The 20,495-nt window shown below is 39.6% G+C and overlaps 1 protein-coding gene across 6 annotated transcripts in view; it reads right to left on the minus strand.

Annotated features, from left to right (window-relative positions):
• Positions 1 to 4,790: 4,790 nt before the first annotated feature.
• Positions 4,791 to 20,495, minus strand: part of gpc6a (glypican 6a) — a 252,858-nt gene continuing 237,153 nt past the window's right edge. For all 6 annotated transcript variants that reach the window (XM_084351451.1, XM_084351450.1, XM_084351453.1 and 3 more), the window contains 3 exons: positions 13,725 to 13,855; positions 11,666 to 11,841; positions 4,791 to 11,138 (listed from right to left, as the gene is read on the minus strand). In XM_084351451.1, coding sequence (XP_084207577.1) covers positions 10,915 to 11,138; positions 11,666 to 11,841; positions 13,725 to 13,855 — 531 coding nt within the window. In that variant the 3' untranslated portion in view covers positions 4,791 to 10,914. The remainder of the gene's footprint in view (positions 11,139 to 11,665; positions 11,842 to 13,724; positions 13,856 to 20,495) is intronic.

The following is a 20,495-nucleotide window of genomic DNA, read 5'->3' on the forward strand; positions in this document are numbered from 1 at the left end:
ATGTAGCATCATCGGCAAATGTGAACTCAGAGTATGTCTTATGATATTGTAGTATATGTAAGTCCATTTTCAGTCATGTTAGTATGGACAGAGATTAAAAACCCTGTTTCCAGAAATACCTGTGTACGTGTGGACAACTGTGTGAGGCATTTATGTGAGTTTCCATTAGGCACAGATACCTTTCCAAGTATAAAAGTGTTGCAAAATAAAATATACAATGGCGTCTGTTATGTCGTTTTCACTCCTATTTCGTTTATATGCAAGGAGGCTGCACTGCCGACGGCTCACTTGCCAAAGAGACATGTGACAGTCAGCCAAGTTTTTTTGTTAACTTTATGTATTTTAAGAAATTTCAACTAGAAAATTCCACCCACTGTCCTCTGTATAAAGCAACAGCCAGCAGCCACTTAGCTTTAGCTTGAAATAAATGCTGGAAATGGCTAACTTGGCACCGTCCAAAGACAAATCTGCAAACCATCACCGTCAAAGGTCGATAACATGTTGTGCCATGTTCATGTTGCCCATACTTCCTGTACTTATGTTAAGCTAAGCTAGTTGTCGACTTTCCCTAAAAACACTAAAAAACTCCTTTACTCACATTTTCCATAATGCACCTGCTAGAAGAGGTTTTCTGTTTCTCCACACACTACTACCTTTCCCCTCAGTGATGGGAAATCCCTTCATTAACCCCTTTAACACCATCATCACCTTCCAACCGTTTCCATGATGCTTTCAGTGATGTAAACAAGAAGTGAAATGGTTAGACTATAGTTTTTCTATATTTTGGTGAATAGGCAACATTAAAATATGCCAAATTAGGTATAACTCATTGCTTTGCACACATGGATGTACAGACAGCAATCTAAAATTACTTTGATACTGAAGAAAACTTAAAAAGATTCTCAGCCAAGTTCTGAAGTTATGAATTTTTCTTTCTGTGATTTAGGGTTAGGGTTATATTGTATATCAGCTGATAGACACACTTGTTTTGCTGTGATCCCTCAAATTTGGTTATCAAACACTTGTGACAAAGAATTGTTACAGAGGCAGTTACAGTTTAACAATAAACTTTATGATCTGTAATGACACCAGTACACTAAAACAATAAACTTACTGGGAATTTAATGATTTTATTTATCCTAAGAATTTTTCTACATTATAATCTCTACAAAAATGGGTCTCATATCAGCAACATGTACGTCAATATCAATTATATTTTTAATAGGCCAATATCAGCTGATAATATCAGCCAACTGATATAGCAGTCGGGCGCTAATGATATCCTTGGAAAGTGTAAGCCACACTGAATCTAAAGATAAGTGTCTGTGTTTTCAGATTTGACTGAGCTATCACTCAGGAAGAGAAGAAGACATTTTGATGCACACTGCAGCAGCCTGGCACTTTGGTAATACCTTAAAATAAATAACTTCCCATTGTTTTGAGAACACAGGCAGAAATGCTGTGTGAAGTGAAGGGGAGAGGTTTTGTGTCGAAGTCTGTTCCTCCACTTGAATAGTTTCCCTGGGTTCAGGTTAAGGTGAGTGGTAAACAGTAAAATGTGAGTTGAAATAATAAACAGATTTGCTAATGGCATTTTAAAGGAGACCCAGTATGCTTTTCTGTTTTTTCCTTTCCTTCAGTGTTTCATATATGTTCTTGTGTGTGCAAAGTCTTGAAAGTTGAAAAAAAAAACAAAATCTGCACCAACAGATTCATCATAGTGCCTCGCAGTTAGTTTGGCAATTAAGAATTGATTAAGCACAGCTGCTCTGTTGTTGTTAGCGGTGCTGGTTCAGGCGTGTGTGAGCTGACCAATCGGCGGACACTCGGTATTCAGGAGGGGGGCCTTAAAGAGACAGGAGCACTGCTGCACTGGACAGTATGAGACAACTGATGTGTACATAAAATGTCTCCTTACCAAAGCTCACCATATCATCACTGCTGGCTGTTGGTACCAGTACGTCCTGCCTGCTGTTGCTCACAAAGCCGAAGAAAAGACTAATCACTGAAATTAATAGAATTCTAAAACTGTCCAGCAGCGTGAGAGATGTTCACGTAGTCTGAATGCAAAGATAAAGTGCAGAACAAATGGTTCCAATTAATTTCTTTCAAACTACGCCTGCAGATCAGATCGTGTTATAGCACTCGTACTGTATTCCTCCAGCACTACAGTGAAGCGGAATTAATTCTCTCTACAGTCACGGGGGTTTTTAGCCAAAAGCAATCCAAAAATTATCAAGTGGATCCCGCAGAAAAACTCAGCTCTGTCTTTGAAATCCATAAAGTTTTTGTGTTGCATCTGGAGTTTGGCCCTTTCACACTTGCTTCTCCATAATTGAAGCACATAAATAATTGTACAGACAGAAAGAGAGATTATAATGAATAATTCTGGTTCAGATGTGAAGCCGTTTCGTCTTGTCCCCGTTGCTGTTGTCATGTGAAAATGAATAAATGGATGTTTGGGGGAGCCAAGATGTATTGAGCGTCTGTGCAGTGAGCTTTTTTTGTCTCTGTTTCGTCTGGTGCCAGACGTCGTGCTGCCACCCCTGACTGACAAAACGTGACACTGAACCAAGTTTGTGATAGATTACAGGTAGCAGTTGATACATTAATCTTCACGGTGCTCGACACTACCCGTTCCTCTTTCACTACATCTGTTGGTGGCGGATGGGGTATCTTCATGGGGATGGGGATGGGGTATTTGCATTTCATCACATTTCTAAATCCAGGTCCTGTAATCTGCTGCAAATACTCTAACACATGCATGTTAAGGTATAATGATAACAGTAATTTCTAAAAAGTCTTTTCACAGACACTATATTTGGATATAAACTCACATAATCACATGTCACATAATTTGTTGAAATGGATCATCATTTATTTGTTTTTCCTTCTTAAAGTTAAAAGTAATCAGTAAAGCAATATCGCTCTTTGTCACGAGGGAGAGAACAAAAATTCAAGAAACAAAATAGGTGAGAGACTCAAGGACGAGACATGAAAGAGGCTGTTTTTTTAATTCAGGCTCATGAGAGTTCATTAGTTTTCATGCAGTAATAATTCTTTTAAAGAAAGGATCCATTTCCTGAGCAGCTGACTGCAATTTAGCCTGGAACTGTCTTAAATGCATTAACATCTAAAAGGGGACCTGCACTGTAATTTACTGTTTCAGTGAAAGAATGAGTCTGAAATGTGGCGTCTTGCATTTTTGTGTAAATATCTGACATGACAGGTTTAAGTACTCATACAAAAGATCTAATTTATTTCCTGAATAGACTGGATTTCACCTCTTTCACTGAGCAGTTCTCAATAACCTACAAGGTTAATTTGAAATTTCTCCTGATATTCAAATATGTGAGCTAACTGTGTTTACATTCTAAGGGAGGTTTGTTGAAATGCCAGCTAAAGATAAACTTGACTAACTGTGTTAAAATGTTAATTGCGGAATGATTTGTGAAACATGCAACTACATTACATTCACTTTAGAGCCACTTTATGTGATCACGAAAATCACTTATCTCCAATTCTGTATATGATGCAGCTTTTTCACTGAAGACATTTTCGACTTCAACGAGAACGAGAAAATAAATTATGGCTTAATTATGTGCATCAGATTCCTGGTATTGTCACTATTGAGGCCTCGTCCACGTGTATACAGATATTCGTCTGCATTGATATCTTTCCCCTTCCAAGAAAAAAAAGAAAAAAGAAGAACTTTACAAAATATGCTATACAAAACAAGCCTGTAGGTTGCGATGAATGTGAACAATACATCAAAGCACCAAAATAAATAATTTTTCTCCCCCCTTGTGAGTTGATGTTGTTACATCTGATTAGTCTTCCCACACTTTTAAGGCCTTTGTAGGTTTAAACTTTGATAGACATTTTATAATAAAGTAAGGAATCACTGTCTGTCTGTTATTCACACATCTCGAGAACCATTCATCCCATCTACTTCACACAGTAGACACACAGGTTTGTTCCTGAGTACCCAGTGAAGGGCAGTGTCAAATTTGGTGCAATTTGCACATGTTCAATATTATACATGTTGAATAAACAGCATCTTTAATTTTCAATAACCAGTGAACATGGGAGGGGCTTCATGGCTCAGAATTGAAATTTTCTCTGGGCAACAACTTGTTACACGTTGCATCCAGAAAAAAAACAAAAAACAAAAGTGGAAGGAGGGGAGGCGAGATTTTTAGTTTCTGGATGTAATCATCAAGATTTTAAAGATCATATTGATAATATTTTACTGTAGACACATCATTTTTTAAAAAAAAACAAAAACAAAAGTATATCCTCTCCTTAAAAATAACCATACGATTCCAGCTTCTACCAACGTTTGTCAGCCATTAGTATAACACTGTTGGCATCACGTGGTGTCTGTGTTTCGTCAGCATTAAGAGTCTTGTAGTTGCCAATTTGTGGAGAAAAAAAACCAAAACATAAAAATGGCTGAGCTCGACAGCACGTTAGCTAGCTGGAGTTAGCTAGTACAGCAAACAGTTAAGTGGCTGAATGTTATCAATGACACCTTTAAATCATAAATATCAAACAGGTTTGACATTATCAGGGTTCCCCGATGACCCTGAGCAGTTCAAGAGGCTTAAGACCGGATCTGTAAACCCCTCACATACCAGATAATCTGTGCTGAACAGCCTGTTTTGAACAGGCAATGCACTAGTTGTAGTAATAAGAGATCTAAAGAGCTGTTTTTCCTCCTGAACAACAGAGATACGTGCATTTCACAGGACAGCAATGACAAACGGAGAAAAAAAAAGCAATTTTTTTAATAAAATGTTTATTATTACCTTTGTATTATTTTCTGTATACAAGAATGTGTAACAAAAGCCCATTAAGCAATCCATTTTAGTCTTTTAAAAATGGTAAGGCATGTCTGCTTGTATAGCCATCAACTTCAGTTCCCCCCAAACACTTCAAACAGCGTGCACTGACAGCGCCGGAAAATCTTTATGTGCTCCTTAGTTATCTGATTTTGCAAATCACAACAGTACCACACTCACAGCATATGTTGTAGCAAAAGTGCAGCAAACGATTAACATCAAAATGGAGACCTTGCATAACACATTTTGTTCTAAACATTCTCTTAAAAAAACTTCAGTCAACCACGATTTTACTCTTTTTTTTCAGTTTTTTTTTTTTTTCAGTTTTTCAAATGCCGAAGAGAATGAACGAGACAGAAACAAAGAAATATGGCTCACAGTCAAATTAAGATAAGCACTGAAGCATCTCAGACAGTGATACTGTATGTCTGGCCAGGGTAATGTATTGTTAGGAGAGAGAGGAATACACAAGGCAGTGGAAAAAAATGGCAAACATTCCTCTCGTCATAATGAGAGAAGCCTGTTGTTTGTACCGACACAAGCTCTTTGGAAAAAGTCTACCTACTTCTGACACATTCTTCTGTTAATTCACTTTCTCTGCTGAGTTTTAGCAGCACCAGTAAAAAGACCGGCCTTATCCTCACTCATCCAAAACTCTTGTTGTTGCAAACACAGATCTCGTAGAGGCGCTTACGGGTGCGTTGGACCTTTTTGTACGGCTGCAGATGCTTACTGAGTTTTTACACTTTCAAAAATGTAGTCGTTAAGCCCCAGTGAGGAGGCAGCAGTGCCAGAGCTTCAACAATGCCAGTATCCGAAGCAACACGGCTAACTTCCTGCCTTATTATCGAACCCACACTGTACTGATTGTTCCGCCTCACTTCCAGCCCAGACCCAGAAATATCTGCCTCCACAATGTTTTTAACACTTTAAAACTGAATACATATGTTTGACTGCAGCCATATATAAGACTCTACCATGCGCGTCTAATCTCTTCCTGTTGTATATTCATTTTATTAACCAATTATAGAATCACCAAAGCACACTGATCATCTGAATGCAAATCTGTTACTGACCAATTGAATCTAGGTTTTAGGGAACAATGACACCGCACTTTACGTCAAAATAAAAGTGCTGATAAAACATCTATTTGTGCCCCCAATCGCCAGAATAAAAGCTGGCAATGCACGTTTCTGCAAACCACGGATATGTTAAAACTTTATAATTCTTTATGTTGCAACTGTATGTTTTCTTTAGGTTCAATTTTCAAACACCGTTTTTAGTCTGGTTAGGTTTAGGCACAAAAACCACTTGGTTAGTGTAGGAAAAGACCATGTTTTGGCCTAAAATACCTATTTTGGTTGCCACAAACATGGCGGGATATGGCGCAAGTTCTCGTCAAAAACATCCTCAAATATCCAGTTGTATCACGCTGATAGATGTTAAAACTCTGTGGTCGCTTGTCAGTAATAGTAGTAATAATAGTAATAATAGTCTAGGCGCCTGTAACTCAACCACCGTCCTCTCCACCTCAGATAATAAACAAGTTCATTAACGTGATGTGACAGATGTAGAAACGTCCATGTCTCACGCAGCCTTAAACGACTACAAATGTGAACATGTCAGTGGTTTGCAGAAACATTAGTTATCCTGGCGACTGGGCTGGTTTGTGTTAAACTCTAAGTCAGAACATTCTGTATTAAGTGTAGACATCTTTCTGAGACACATAATGACTGCAGCTATAATTGAGATATCACTGCCTCATGTAACAGACCATAATTTTTGCATGAATCGCCCTTCATTGCAATTATCTGCTATCCAGGACTGCACTCCTGGGTGGGAAAATCCTCGGGAAAACTGTTGCCACACATCAGGTCTGCCAGCGAGTTATTTTAATAGTATTTTATTCAATATTCAGCACGTTATAAATAGTTACTGCTGGACGCCCGTCCTGTCTCGCTACCTCCCATCTGTCTCGTCTGTCTGACTCACTGATGCAGCACCAGTTGGTGCTTTTGCTAATGAAGTGAGTTCATATCGGGATCCGTTTGCATTCACCTCTGCCAAACACAGCTCTGTGGTGGGTTCTCATGTAAAGACACCACGATCAGGCGGAGGACACATGAGAAACCCAGAATAACTTCTGTGACGTCTGCACAAACAGCAGCGTCAACACCATTTTGGACTTAATAGGATAGAGGGCTGGGAAAAATGTAGATATTATATTGTTATCGTGATATGAGACTTAATATCCTCTTAAATTTGACTATCATGATATCGGCCTTAAAATAAAATTAAGATATTTTAAGGCTGTAGCGATATTTTGAAATTTGACACTTTACTTAATCACTTTACAGTAACAAATCCAGGAGTAAGTGTTGCGTTTTCCTGCCTTTAAAACATTTGTTACTGTAAAGAGATGCCATTTTTCTTACTCACATATGCCTCACTGTGTTAATATTTTTTGGAATACCGAAAGTCATCCCTACAATATCGAGGTAATGGGTCAAAAATATTATGATATTGTAATTGAAATTTCAAAATATGGCCACATCCTAAAAAATTAATTTCAGGCCGTTTCACTGAGCCCTAACAGATAAGTAAACTGTGGTCCTCTCCCAGATAGCAAATTTGTTCCAGACACCCTTCTTCAGCCCACATAGCGTAAGTAATGATTCACATCACATCTGGGCGGTCCACTCCTATTTGCCAGATCTGAGCCACAAGAAGGCCATTCTATGGCCAGATGTCAGCCAAGAGGCCACGAATGAACAAAAACTGGCCCAATTCTGGGCCAGATCCAGCTCAACAGAATAGAGTAAAGTGTGGTTGGTTTGCTCTTGGTTGACATCTGGTCATGCTTTGGCCTGCTTGTGGCTCAGATCTGGCAAAAGGAAGCGGACTGCCGAAGTGCGATCATTCCACCTGGTATGTGGGCCAGATGAACGTGTCTGGTGTGGGCCAGATCTGGGCTGCAACAATTTTGCTATCTGGCTCTCATACAGGCTTTGACCTTGAGGGGCTCAACAGGCTTGCTCAGTCACCCCTGCAGTATGCACTGATATGAAGAATGGATTCACTGACTAAGATCTCTGAAAAAACGACCAATAGATGAATACAATGGCATGAAGATGGCCTCCTCTCCCTCTTGCTCCAGTGACAGCCTGTAGTGGCGTATGTGGATTATTGTGCCATTAAACAATTGCAGAAGACGAGGACGCAATCGGACGGCAGTAAAAGCGTAAATGATGGCAAATCGTTTAGACAACATGATGGAAATATGACATCTGTTTGTTTCATGTATTCATTTGAGGAGCATTACAGTCCTTAAGCCGCACAGATCTGATGTTTTCATCTGCCACCATTTCTCATCTATGCGCTGGAGTACAAGCTGCAGTGGATGTTTCCCTGCATTGTTCTCTCTCCAGTGGACTACAGTGGGCAGTTTGACATTAGGGAGGACCTTATGTTGATCAGTGTTGTCTTTCCTCAGGTTCTGGTTGGATAGAGGCCTGCCGCACTCCACAATTAGTTCAGGCGTCAGTGGTTTAATTGTGTCACGCTAGTTTTGGTGGGAGGCTGCTGCTCAGTCACCTTCTCCCGAAGCAGTTTCTGCAGGGAGCGAGGCAACGGAGGTCAAATGTTTTCCCATCTGTTCTGCAGTGGGTGCCTCCTGTGGGGTCTCTATTTTTGAGTTGTATGAGCCCACTGAGGAAAGACGCTGTATGTAAAGTCAACGATGTTTCTAGTATAAACTTTGGAAATGTAGATATCAGTCTGCTGCCGAAAAACATCAGATTTTTTTTTCAGGTGTTGGCGGGTGCAGCTCGATGCTATTTTCTCTCTTCCCTCATGCTGGCGGCAGGAGAGGGAAACTCTTGTGTTCCATGCTTGTGTTAATTTCAATGTTAATTTCTTACAATGGGTTTGGGGAAGGCCCCTGTTGAGACGAGACAATATTATTGGTCATGTGAAAGCATTACAGGTGCTTATGAGATGATGGGATTGGATGCTGTCACTACCCAACTTTAGAAGCTAACCGGGTGGCGCATGCGCTCGTGTGCCCGCTATCTTGGACAGCTAGGTACGGTAAGATGTAGTATGGGGAGTGTTTGTTAATTGGGAAGATGAACTTAACAACAGCAACTTCTTCCCAATTTGCAAATGTCTTCCCAACATCTGCAAGACGTATATGTGCTTTTGGGGTTGCTTGTATAAGTGTGCTCTAAATGACAGGATAGAAAAAAATGCTAATAATTATGTTGGATAGCAGTGTGTGGTGGCCTGCGATACCATAATACTTTTTTTTGATGTTCATATTGCTGTTGTTGTGTACTGTCCAAATATTTGTACAAATTGTACTTTTATGCTTATCATTTGAATCAGGTGTGTTGGAGCAGAGGCCCCAGGGAACAGGACTGAGGAAACACTGCAGTAGTGACGGATCCTCTAGGCGCCCTCCAGCATGTGGGCGACTTTTTCATCTGCCCTTTTGTTATCAGTGTATGTTTGCCTCTTTGTTTGTTTCCCCAGAATTCCTCCAACATTTCTGGGACCTGTCTTTTGTGTGCGACCAGAGGTCAGGGACGTCAAGTTGTATTTGTGGAGTGCAAGCTATTATAGAGCCGGTTGGAGGTCGAAGCCTGCAGGAGATATAATGAAGGTTATGAATAGTAACCCAAGTTCTAAGAGAGTAGTCGAAGCCCTATAACCTTGGCACCTTGCCCTTTTTGAGTCGCTGACTTTGTCCAGGCCTTTTAAGAAAACATGAAATCCTCTATAGCCTTTAGCCTTTTTCTGATTGGCCAAAACAAGAGATTTCAGCGTGGTGAATGGGTAAACCTGCAGAGCCTGACAGAGGGGCGCATGAGAGCTTACAGGACTCAGGTTACAATGCGTAACCTACCATAAACAATTAATATAAACATCAAAATAAAATTATAATCAGAAATAATGAAAGCGTTGGAGCAAAGAAAATAAATGAAAATGTAATTAAAATATAACTAATATCACTAAAATAGTCTGAGCCTTCTGAGAAATAAAAATAAATGTGTAAGTGCATGTTGAGTACCGAAGCAGAAGAGAGTAAATCAGGTAACTGAATATTAGCAGGCAATTGTAGTACAATGGCTTAGTGTTGTTGCAAGAACTCTGTCTAGTTTTTTCATTTTACAGGCGATCGAATAAAAACAAATACATTTCTTAAAAATGTAGCCATTAACTAAACCAGTAAGATAACATTACAGTATCTCCCAGTGAAATACACACTGCAACTGTTTATAGGTACAATACAATCAGTTAAATGATCTGAAAATATAGATCTTTCTCTATGAGGGGGATGTTTCCTGTAGCTTTAAAAACTTATGAAGCCAACAAAAATAATCTGTGCAAAGTAGTTTTCTTAGTGCAGTACATTAGCACTTTCTTAGAGATAATCAAATGTGCAACTATAATGTGGCTGTAAGAACTGCTGCTTCCTGAAGCCACACTGATATGATCAAACGGGAAACCAGGTGAAATGCTAGCACTGTACAATCCTGTTCCAACCAATCCAAAACTGTGTAGCCTGCATACAAAAGACACCAAAAAAAGTTTTTGTCAGTTAACATCATTTCCACGCATGCACACAGTAAGACTTTCTCCTTTTTGTCTGAGGGGGACAAGACTAGTAAGTTAAAGTGGGTGTCGTCTCGTTTTCACAACTTCATCATACAAAGGAAAGGAAAAATAGATTCCCCTTCATCTGAAATATCACATCTGATGATTTTCACTGTCTAAAAGGGAAGTATATTCTTCATGACCCACTCGAGGATAATGACAAAACATCACATTTTCTTTCTTTTTTTCAAAGATGTGAAAGCTGGTTCAGTGACGGCACCGAGCATTCTTTGGGGGACGAGCAGGATGCAGCACTGCACTCACTATCAGTCCTACTGTACCACACAGTAAGCCATTTTCCACAGGTTTCCAGGAGGTTCTACACGTCCAGTGAGGGAACAGCAGTAGAACTTGCTGTTTGACATACTGTACATAACAGTATAAAAGTCAGTGATCAGGCCACGCCCGTATATTATCTCCATTGAGTCTGCATTGCCCAGAGTGGGAGTGTGAGGGCCACCATCACCAGCAGCAGGGAGGGTCCGCAGGCTAGTGAGTTGCCTGCGGCAGCTGCTGCTGCACGTTCATCACTTCTGTCGGCTCCGATCACAGGAGCTTCTGTTCCAACAAAAACAAACTCTGTTGTGCAGCCGTCAGAGCAGCCGCTGCCACTGCCAGAACTGCTGCCCTCGTCACCTGCAGCAACAAAATCACACAAAGTTAAAATGTACTTAAAAATAATATCGTCACAAACTGCACAGTGAAGCTCAAGTCTGTTTAGTCTGTTTCTCTCTGTGTAATACAAAACTACTAATAGCTCTCCAGTAAACTGGCTGCAACAGAGTAACCACAACATGATAATGTCTGTGTTCTTTCTGCTCTTTTATTTCCATTCTAACATAGACTTGGCTGTCTATCAATGTCTGCCACCTTACCTACAGCTACGTTTTCTTGTAATAATGTCAGTATTGTTGCAGTACAACACTGATGCATCCTGTGGAGACGTATGACGGGTTGCTAATGAATGATACCTGAGATCTTATTTCAGTAATGACAGTTTATCTGTGTGTGTGTGTGTGTGTGTGTGGTGTGTTCGATATCAAAGCCGACATGCAGCGACACAATCAATAGAGAAGCCTTTCTCTCTGTATTTTAATTCAAATAAGTATTATTATCTCATCTCCAGCTGCACATCCACACACCCCAGAGATTGGAGAACTTACTTGAATCCTGGAAGTAGATGTCATTTCCATTGTAGGCGTTCTTTAGCTTGTTGGTCATGACACGGAGAGCCATGATCTGCTGTCGTATCAGTGTGTCAGGCCTGGTGATGTCCACATCCACCTCTGGGTTGTTCACCTGGTTGGTTAGACCCTCCTTCACCACTTCAGGGAAATATCTGCACACAATGAGACAACAAAAACCTGAATCAGCTAATACTTCCATGTCGTATTCCTGGAATGGGTCTTATTGACAACGTGTTTGTGGGACAACTTTTATTTTGAATGTTTTATGAAAAGGTTCAGGTCTGTTTATTGTGATTGAGGCGTTTAAATTGAGCATTTTTATTCTGTTTGGGTTTTTAAACCGATTATAATCTGAATACTAGGATCCTTGTAAACGCAGATTGAACAAGTAGCTATCTTCTGTATGGTAGCTGGGCTCAACACAGTGCGACTTCAGAAAACACACGCACAAGCAAATGACACCACACACCTCACATTTAAAACAAAATAGCTGAAAATGTATCAAATTGCTTACGAAGCATTGTGGAGAAGTGGCTGAACAGGTCTCTCAATTTTATTTTCGTTTATTATAAGCAGTGTTTTTAAAATGTTGTCGAAACAGTGAGCATGTGTTCTTCATTTATGTGTTCTCCTTAAAATGCTGTTTATTGAGCTGCTTCTGCCACTAAAACCATCTCATCAAATAACGATTACAGAGCTCATTCAGCTGTCATCTGCCAGTGTGGTTTCTGTTTCAAGCTCTTGTGCAGTGTGTTTGACCAGGACTCCCCACACCACAACACAGAGACCTGTGTGAACATCTACTGATTTTGGGTAACATGCTGAGAGTTCACAAAGTAGACCGACTGTAATTAGACAGAACTGTATGAGCTGCTCTTTGTTATGAAAGCTGCATAAATCAGATGTGTAATTAGGCTTATTAGACTATTTCATGTTGAGAGTGGTGGCACATTGCTACAGAGAGCTCATGACATGCCTGATGTCCACAAATTACAACCTTTTTTTAACATAATAATTCAAAAACAATTGAATGCTCTGCAGTGAAAATAATGGCCTACGTGAGAAAGGCAACATGTGCTCACAAGGAGGGAGGGAGCGTGATCTTAATCGTCGCAGTAAGAGCAGTCTTGTTTCCATTTTTACACTTATTGCACGTGTGTGTTACTCTGTCAACCATTCGTTTTGTATTTCGTTTGGTATGGTAACACCTCATTAGGGAACACATTATTTTGCTTCTTTATTAGTCATTATAAAGAACGTATTAATGCTTTATTCTGCATAAACATATATTACAACAAGTTCAATGACTACGTTTCCTTCTTAAATATGTGAGCACTTAAAAAAGGAACAAGTCAGGAATGACCTGATAATAAATGAGTTGTTCCTGAATAACTGCGTTGAGGTACACTGTATAGTCGAAGGAGTAGAGATCATCTAGCATGTAACAAACCAATTAATAATGGCATCACAATAAGTACAAATACCGATGTATACCATTTCTATTGCAGAGTTCTTAGGCAAACAGGAGAGTTCACTGATTTCATAACACTCTTGACATGCTCTGACTGTTTCTGCGGTTTTATTATCTCTGGGCAATCAGTTTACCTACCAGATTTAGAGCGATGCTTAAAAATGGTACTGGCACCAACAAGAGAATTAACATGTCTTTTATTGCACCATCTGGTGATTCTGCTACTTGGAGAGGGCCAAAGTGATGGGGTGATATATTTCCTCTGCCAGCAGCTCTGGTTCACTGTCACAGAAAGCAACTGGCTGTCTAATCTACTGTAGAGCTCAGCGATACTCTGGACACTGCAGTAGTGATAAGAGGTGTTGGAAACCCCAGAGTCCTCTGAGAGTTAGAACCTCAGAGCTTATATAGAAGTTCTCCATATAAGTACTAGCCATTGTACTTACAGAGGGAGTGATAATCTGGGAACACAGTGCGGTTATTTTAATCCCTGGCAGGGAAAATGTGATAACCGCAGAATGGGGTGACTTTGCTGTGGTTATAATGAGAAGCAGCAGTCCTTACCTGCCCTTAGTGTGGCTGTTCCAGCACTGCTCCTCATCAGACTCGGTGAGATTGCCCTTGGCACAGATGTCATCTGGCAGGTTGGACCAGAACCTCTTGGACTCCTTCAGCTTCCCTTTGATGTCAATCACCTGCCATGGGCCAAAACAGGACATAAATATATTAAATTGATATTTTAAAGGCAGAGAACTGAGAGTGATAAGTGAATCAAGCTTAAAAGTACCAAAGAAGTACACGCAACTCCTGGATTTATTAATCCGTTGACCTCAATAGTCCTGTCTCGCCCTGAATTTTAAAGTACCCATAACTGCTTAACTATATTTTAGCTCGCCAGATCCACATCAGTTTATACTCACTCAAAGACACCAGCCACCTAAACACACCTGAATTTTTTCATCATCCGTGAATTTATCAGTGAAAAATAAAAAAAAGAAAGTGAGAAACCAATTCCTGGATCTGTCCCTTTATCCGGGTCCAGTCAACAGGGTTTATTCTGGGCCGAGACCCATCCTTCATCCAAGTTTCTCAGAAATCCATTCAGTAGAACGTGTAATCCTGCTCACAAGCCAACCAACAAACAGACATAGGTGACAACATAACCTCCTTGGGGGAGAGATAGAAAGATTTGAATACTGTATTGATTAAAAATGAGAGGAAGAATTTAACAACTAACTACTAAAATCATAAACAAGAGCACAGCAGCTTCCAGTACTTCTGTATACGAGTGTGACACATTGTGATTTTAAACATTCATGTGGCAGCAGAAGTTTGTATAGTCGCACAGCTCCGTCTGTTCATTCGTTCCATCTGGAGAGAAGTACTGTTGGACAGCCCAGAGTTCTTTTCCTTCCTATTTGCCTCTTGTCCACACTTTCATCCATATTGTGTTCATCTCTGATTCATACAAGACAGACTCAGGGTTTCGAATTTGATATTTGGCATGAGCGGTCACCCCCAACTGATTCCATCTGGACTCAGCAAGAAGTTTGAGCGAATGACCAGCAAACAGGCGAGAAAAAAAAGAAAAAGAAAAGAAAAACAACTTGAGGACTCAGCATGTGCAGAAGCACACTTTGTTGCTTTTGTCATTTTGATGTAGTTGGTAACAGAGAGAACATAAAAGACTAACAAATCTGAATAAAAAGGGTTAGTTGGCTTGACTAAAAGTCTTATTTTTCACAATCCGCTTAACTATGGCCAATAAAGAAGTGATTAATATATAAATGGGTTGTCTATGCAGTAGAAAGACACATACGTCATCGGTTGTTGATGATTGCATTAATGTACATTTCCAATATGCTGTCTTCAGCTGTTGTGATTTTTCTTGAGTTACTGGCAATCCTGGTATTATCACAACACAATTTGCTGTTTATCTGATGAAGATAGAAAAAGCATGGATGCCTGCAATTCGTTCACAACTTCATACTATCAAATAAAAAAGAACACCGCCTCGTTACCTGGCCACTAGTGGTGCTTTGAAGGCCAACATTAGTGACCTTTGCTCCTACACTGCCAGTCTGCACCGATATTAAAAGTAGCAGTACCAAGTGTGGCAACTTTGCTGACTTTAGTTAAATTTCGGGTGTCATATGCCATCAGAGGTGGACCGCAACATTGAAATATGTCAAAATGCTTCAAAACAATGTAACGTTAGCTAGCTAGTTAGCGACTGAGACATCAGCAAAGTAGTAGCAACTGTTTCATACTTGATATGAAGTAAAGGGCCATAATACAGCCAAAATCCGCTGAGCAGCAGCTTTAAAGCTCATTCTTTTACATGTTATAATTTCCTTTTTTATCTGCATAAAAGTCAAAGTGTAAAGTTACCGTTTGTGATAAATTAGAATGCAAAAAAAACAACTACATGAAATGTTGTAAATGTATAGATGCTGAGCTACATTGTTGTTTTCTTCCTCCTGGGTTGATAAATGCAGTGTGAAAGATTAGTACTGTGACACAAGAACGCCTAAGTGAGATGAAACACAGGTGATCCTCTGCTTAAAAGCTCAAAACCAACAAACAAACAGAAAAAGATATTATATCCAACATCTATAAAACAAAATGAAGCCAGAAATTGAACCACGTATTAGACAGGTGATGTATTCATTGTGTGTGTGTGTGTGTGTGTGTCTGTGTTCAAATATATTTTGGCAAGAAAGCGCACAGTCGATGGGTCACAACCTTCACTGTGAAATTCTATTGCTTTCAACAGTGTCGCAATTTTTCCTGTAAATTGTTTTGGGCTTGAACCAATTTCAGCTGCTGAATTCTTGGAGGCTCTGAAAGCAAAGACTTCAGAATATCTGTCTCATACAATTTAGACCCATATATTTCACAAACAATAGCTGATTTAATGCAAAGCCCAACGCCTCTTTTCTTAATCTTAGTCATATTACAGCCGAACTGCCAAAATAAACAATATTTGGATGAAGATATTTTACTTTAACTTCAGAGATGAAACTCTGCTCTGTGTAGAAGTGACCTGCTAAAGTCTCCCCACAGGTGAAGCAGCTGTTAATGTTCATCCAGGAGTTGTAGGCACAGTCATGCGATTCTGACTTGTCAACCTGCTTGTTTGTAGCAATTTATTGTATATTATATGCATATTTTTCACATTTTGTAAATAAATGTTAATCCACAAAATATATCTACTGCACATATACTGTTGTTTTCTGGATTTTCCAACCTCATGAGAGTTCAGCATGATAAAATGGAAAACAATGTGTTCCGGTTGAATGAGCCAGAAATTGAGATAGATTATATATCCTGTATATTTACATGTATTTATGTACCTTACACCATTGGCCTGGCTCATTACAGAAGCCGATATTTGCATCTTTCTGATGAAAGGAATCTGTTTTTTTTTATAAATATGACTGCCGATAAAATAAATTAATTTAAAAAGGTGCAGCTTTGGCTCTGATGCAGCACGTAATCTGCAAACTAACTAATAACCATAGTTTAAAAAAAAACAGAGAGAGAAGTTTAAAGAAGCAGAAAATGGAAATTACAAATACCTCAAAACTGTACTCAAGTACAGTAAGTGACATGGATGAAATCATGACAGAGCTTGCACGTGAACAGATCCATCTTTGACAATTAAAAAAACTCCTGCCGCTGAGGACGACCAGGTGATAAGATTGACAGGTCTAGAAAAAGCCACCAATTGGATCCTCTGTAAAGTTTGTTTTGTCAAACTATTATTTCCGAGGTCAAGAATTAGGTTTGATGCTTAAATTTAAATTAGTCACACACTGAATTAACAATTAACTGTCGATAATGCCTTTTAATTGTGTGTGAATCTAATTACTTTTCAAAATGTCTATTATAACAAAGCTCAGACTACAGCAGAATTATATATCACTTTCCCACAGCCAACTCTGACTTTAATTGAATTTGTTTGACACCTGCTCCTCCTGCTTATTAAACTATTCACTGTATCACAGTTATCTATCCACATGTTCTCCTTCCATATTTTTCCAACACTTTGCCAGTTGTACTGGGGTACAGTACAGGGATTAACACTTGTAATAACTGACACACCTTGTTAGCACATCAGACACAAAGTGTGTATGCCAGAGTTATTGAAGATGTGTTCCCCGGTGCTGGACTAATGCTCCTGTTTAATGATACATCTCATTAATAACCTGTAATAGATCACATTAAAACCCCTACAGCTTTACAGTTTGTGTCTAAATGAATTAAACAATGTCAGCTTTTAAAAAACACTGATTTAATTGGCTGAAATGATGATGTTGCTAACAGTTTTTAGCAGTTGCTGTAGTGAGCGATGTTGAAAATGGCTCCTAAATATGCACGAGATGGCTACGTACATGATGTGATGCCAGAAGATTGAGGCTAAAGCTACACGTACTGTACCACGGACTGTCAGATTCCCCTCCACTCAATAATGCAAATAAAAGACATGACTGGTATTGTAAGACAGAATCACTGGTGGATGCAGGAAGGGTGAAGTGGGGAGTTCAAAATGACACGAAAAACAGGTGCCCTCTTGGTTACTTCTATGGTAGATAAAACACGATAAAGTGCCCTCTAGGTCGCCCTTCCAGTGCCCTTTTATTTTTCACTTGCAAACACCCTGCGCTCGCACTGGACAGAATAGTCAGCCCTACTGTACTTTTAAAGTGATTTAAATAAAAATGTAAAAAAAAAGTTTTGTTCATGTTTTAAACCATATTTGCTTTACATAGACCAGGAATGTTAGGACTAACCATGAAAAGTGTGATACTATGTCAACTAGCTATTTTGACTTTCGTTGGTTGAAAACTTCACCCATACATTCATTCAAAAATAATGGCTACCATGCAAGGTGCCAACTGCTCATTCAAAGCAATTTGAGGTTCAGTATCTTGAGCTCAAGGATACTTCGACATGCAGCTGGGGAAGCTGGGGATTCGAACCAGCGACCTTCCGATTACTTGAAGACCCGCTCTACCTCCTGAGGTACAGCCACTATAGAAATGCAAGTCCATTTACCATCTTGGCAACCAACAAGTGTAAGTGACAGTCATGTAAGATGATTTAATTAACTAACAACAGCCCAGTTGCCAGGATATAATATTAGCAGTTAACCTGTTGTACAAACCACAGATACATGTGAGGTTGACATTTGTACAAAACGTGACACCAAGTTTAATGGTGGTGGAGTTATTACAAGCCAACAAGGCTGCAGAACGGCCGACCTCAGTTCAAGTCACCACTGAATATGTTTAAGGACACTGGGAGACATTTCATGGGAAGTCGGACCCCATCTCTGTGATAGTGGCGACCAAAACAGGTATTTTGAGCCAAATCATGATGTTTTCCTAACCCTAACAGATGTTTTCTGTGCATAGCCTGAGCAGAGCATCATCACCATGTTGCAATAAGATAGTAATAGAAAATGCTAAACTACTAAAACTTCAAGTTGCAAAGTAAAGAAATGTTCAGTGTTAACTTGTGGTTTTGCAGAAACATACTTAGCTAACATTTATTTGGGTTGCTAACGAAATACTCTTTGGCTTTGGAGGGAACACCGTAGTAACTACACTAGGTAGTTAGTTGGCCTGGCATACAAATGTTTGCAGTTTGTTAGTGCAGAGTAGACAAGGACACAATTTGGTACATTCCTTACACGTATGGTCTTAAGATGCCTTATATTGCTCTTACAGCCCCGTACACACCAAATCCAAAGCTTGAGATGGCCGCTGCGCCTCCTTATAATTGCTCACCCATGAACAGACAATCATTGGTCGGGAATGAGTTAAATCTGTCAGTCATGCCAGCTCTAAATGACAGGTACACTTGAGGCAACGTGCTGTTTGCTTGGTTCAGGATGTAGGACTGGCTGCTCTGCTGTTTGAGGTTGGTGGAAAGAAAGAGCGAGAGCTATCAGGTTAGCTCTTCCAAGCCTGAGGTAATAATCCAGTGAGCGGCAACATTTCTTTATCTGGGCTTTGGCTACAGGCCACAGTAGCCTGTGGTTCATTCAATAAAGCCCTTGCTGCATAGAGTACACACCTCATACAGTATAAATTAACTCTGCTTCCTGAGGGTGCAGAGAACTTGACAGGTTATGTAACCACTTTTCATTATGCTAAATATCTAACAGTGTTACACATCTGCATGTGCCAGCTGTTGTTCTGAAAATTATTCAAAAATTAATTTAGGACAAAAGATGAAGAGGTCATCCTTGTGGTTATCTTATTTAAACACCTCATTCCTATCCCACCTATACCTTTCATCCTGGAGTCTGACTCATGAGAAAAACTGAGTTTGAAATTGTTTCATTGGATTTACATATTTGAAAGGATCATGTCTCTGTGCCCATTTCTTGGACTTATTTTATTGGACTTCTTATACTGGATTTGCTACATTAGTACTGGATCCGTTATAATCCTATTGTAGAATTATAATCCCATTGCTGTATTTTGTACTAACTGTTACAACTTTCTGTTCATGTTTCGCAAATTTCCACTTTCCCACCTCCCTGATGTCTGACGAGGAATGTGTTCTTCCTTTAAATTTATCTTCCAAAGGTCTTCTGTTCCTCTTGCCTTTAGGTTTTGGGGGAATTTTTACCCCCTGCTTTAACAGAGAGTTTATGATGGGAACTGTTGCTGTTGTGGGCCTGGGAAGCCTGTTGAGACACTGATACTGGCCAAAACAAACAAACCTGACTTGACTACAAGATGTACTGCATGTTGCTCCACGGAGGATGTAGTAGATTTCATGGGTAATAGTTCAGGCATCATTAGCTCCAGTGGACATGTCTTCTATAAACATAACGCCATGACCACAGAAAACACAAATTTTTAATTGGCTAGCAGGTATCCAAATATGTATTCCACATTAGTGTACCCAGATAAACAGACTGAACTGGCACTTCGACAAACTTAATTCATTAGAGCCTGACATTGTGTTCATATAATCAACTTTGTTGTTTAAAGGGTGGTTATTTTTTGGTTCTAAACAATCAGTAACAAGTGATTCATTTGTCCAAACAATGCCATTTTCAGCCACCACAGAAGTTGCTAGAACCACCGATGCATTCACATTTGTACCTTTACATACAATACAGAGATTTCTATAATATGTGTGATATCAAGCTCAAGCCAAAACATGACGTCTTCCTCACCCCAACCAAGAGGTTTCTGTGCCAAAACTTAACCGGACCACAAGCACAACATGGTCTTAGGTTGCACGATACTGGAAAGAGCTGATATTGCAATATTTTGGTTTTCCGCAATTCATATCACAATATGAAAAGCT

The sequence above is a fragment of the Pagrus pagrus genome (genome assembly GCF_965226575.1).
Source record: "Pagrus pagrus genome assembly, chromosome: 1".
In the NCBI taxonomy this organism is placed as follows: Eukaryota; Metazoa; Chordata; class Actinopteri; order Spariformes; family Sparidae; genus Pagrus; species Pagrus pagrus.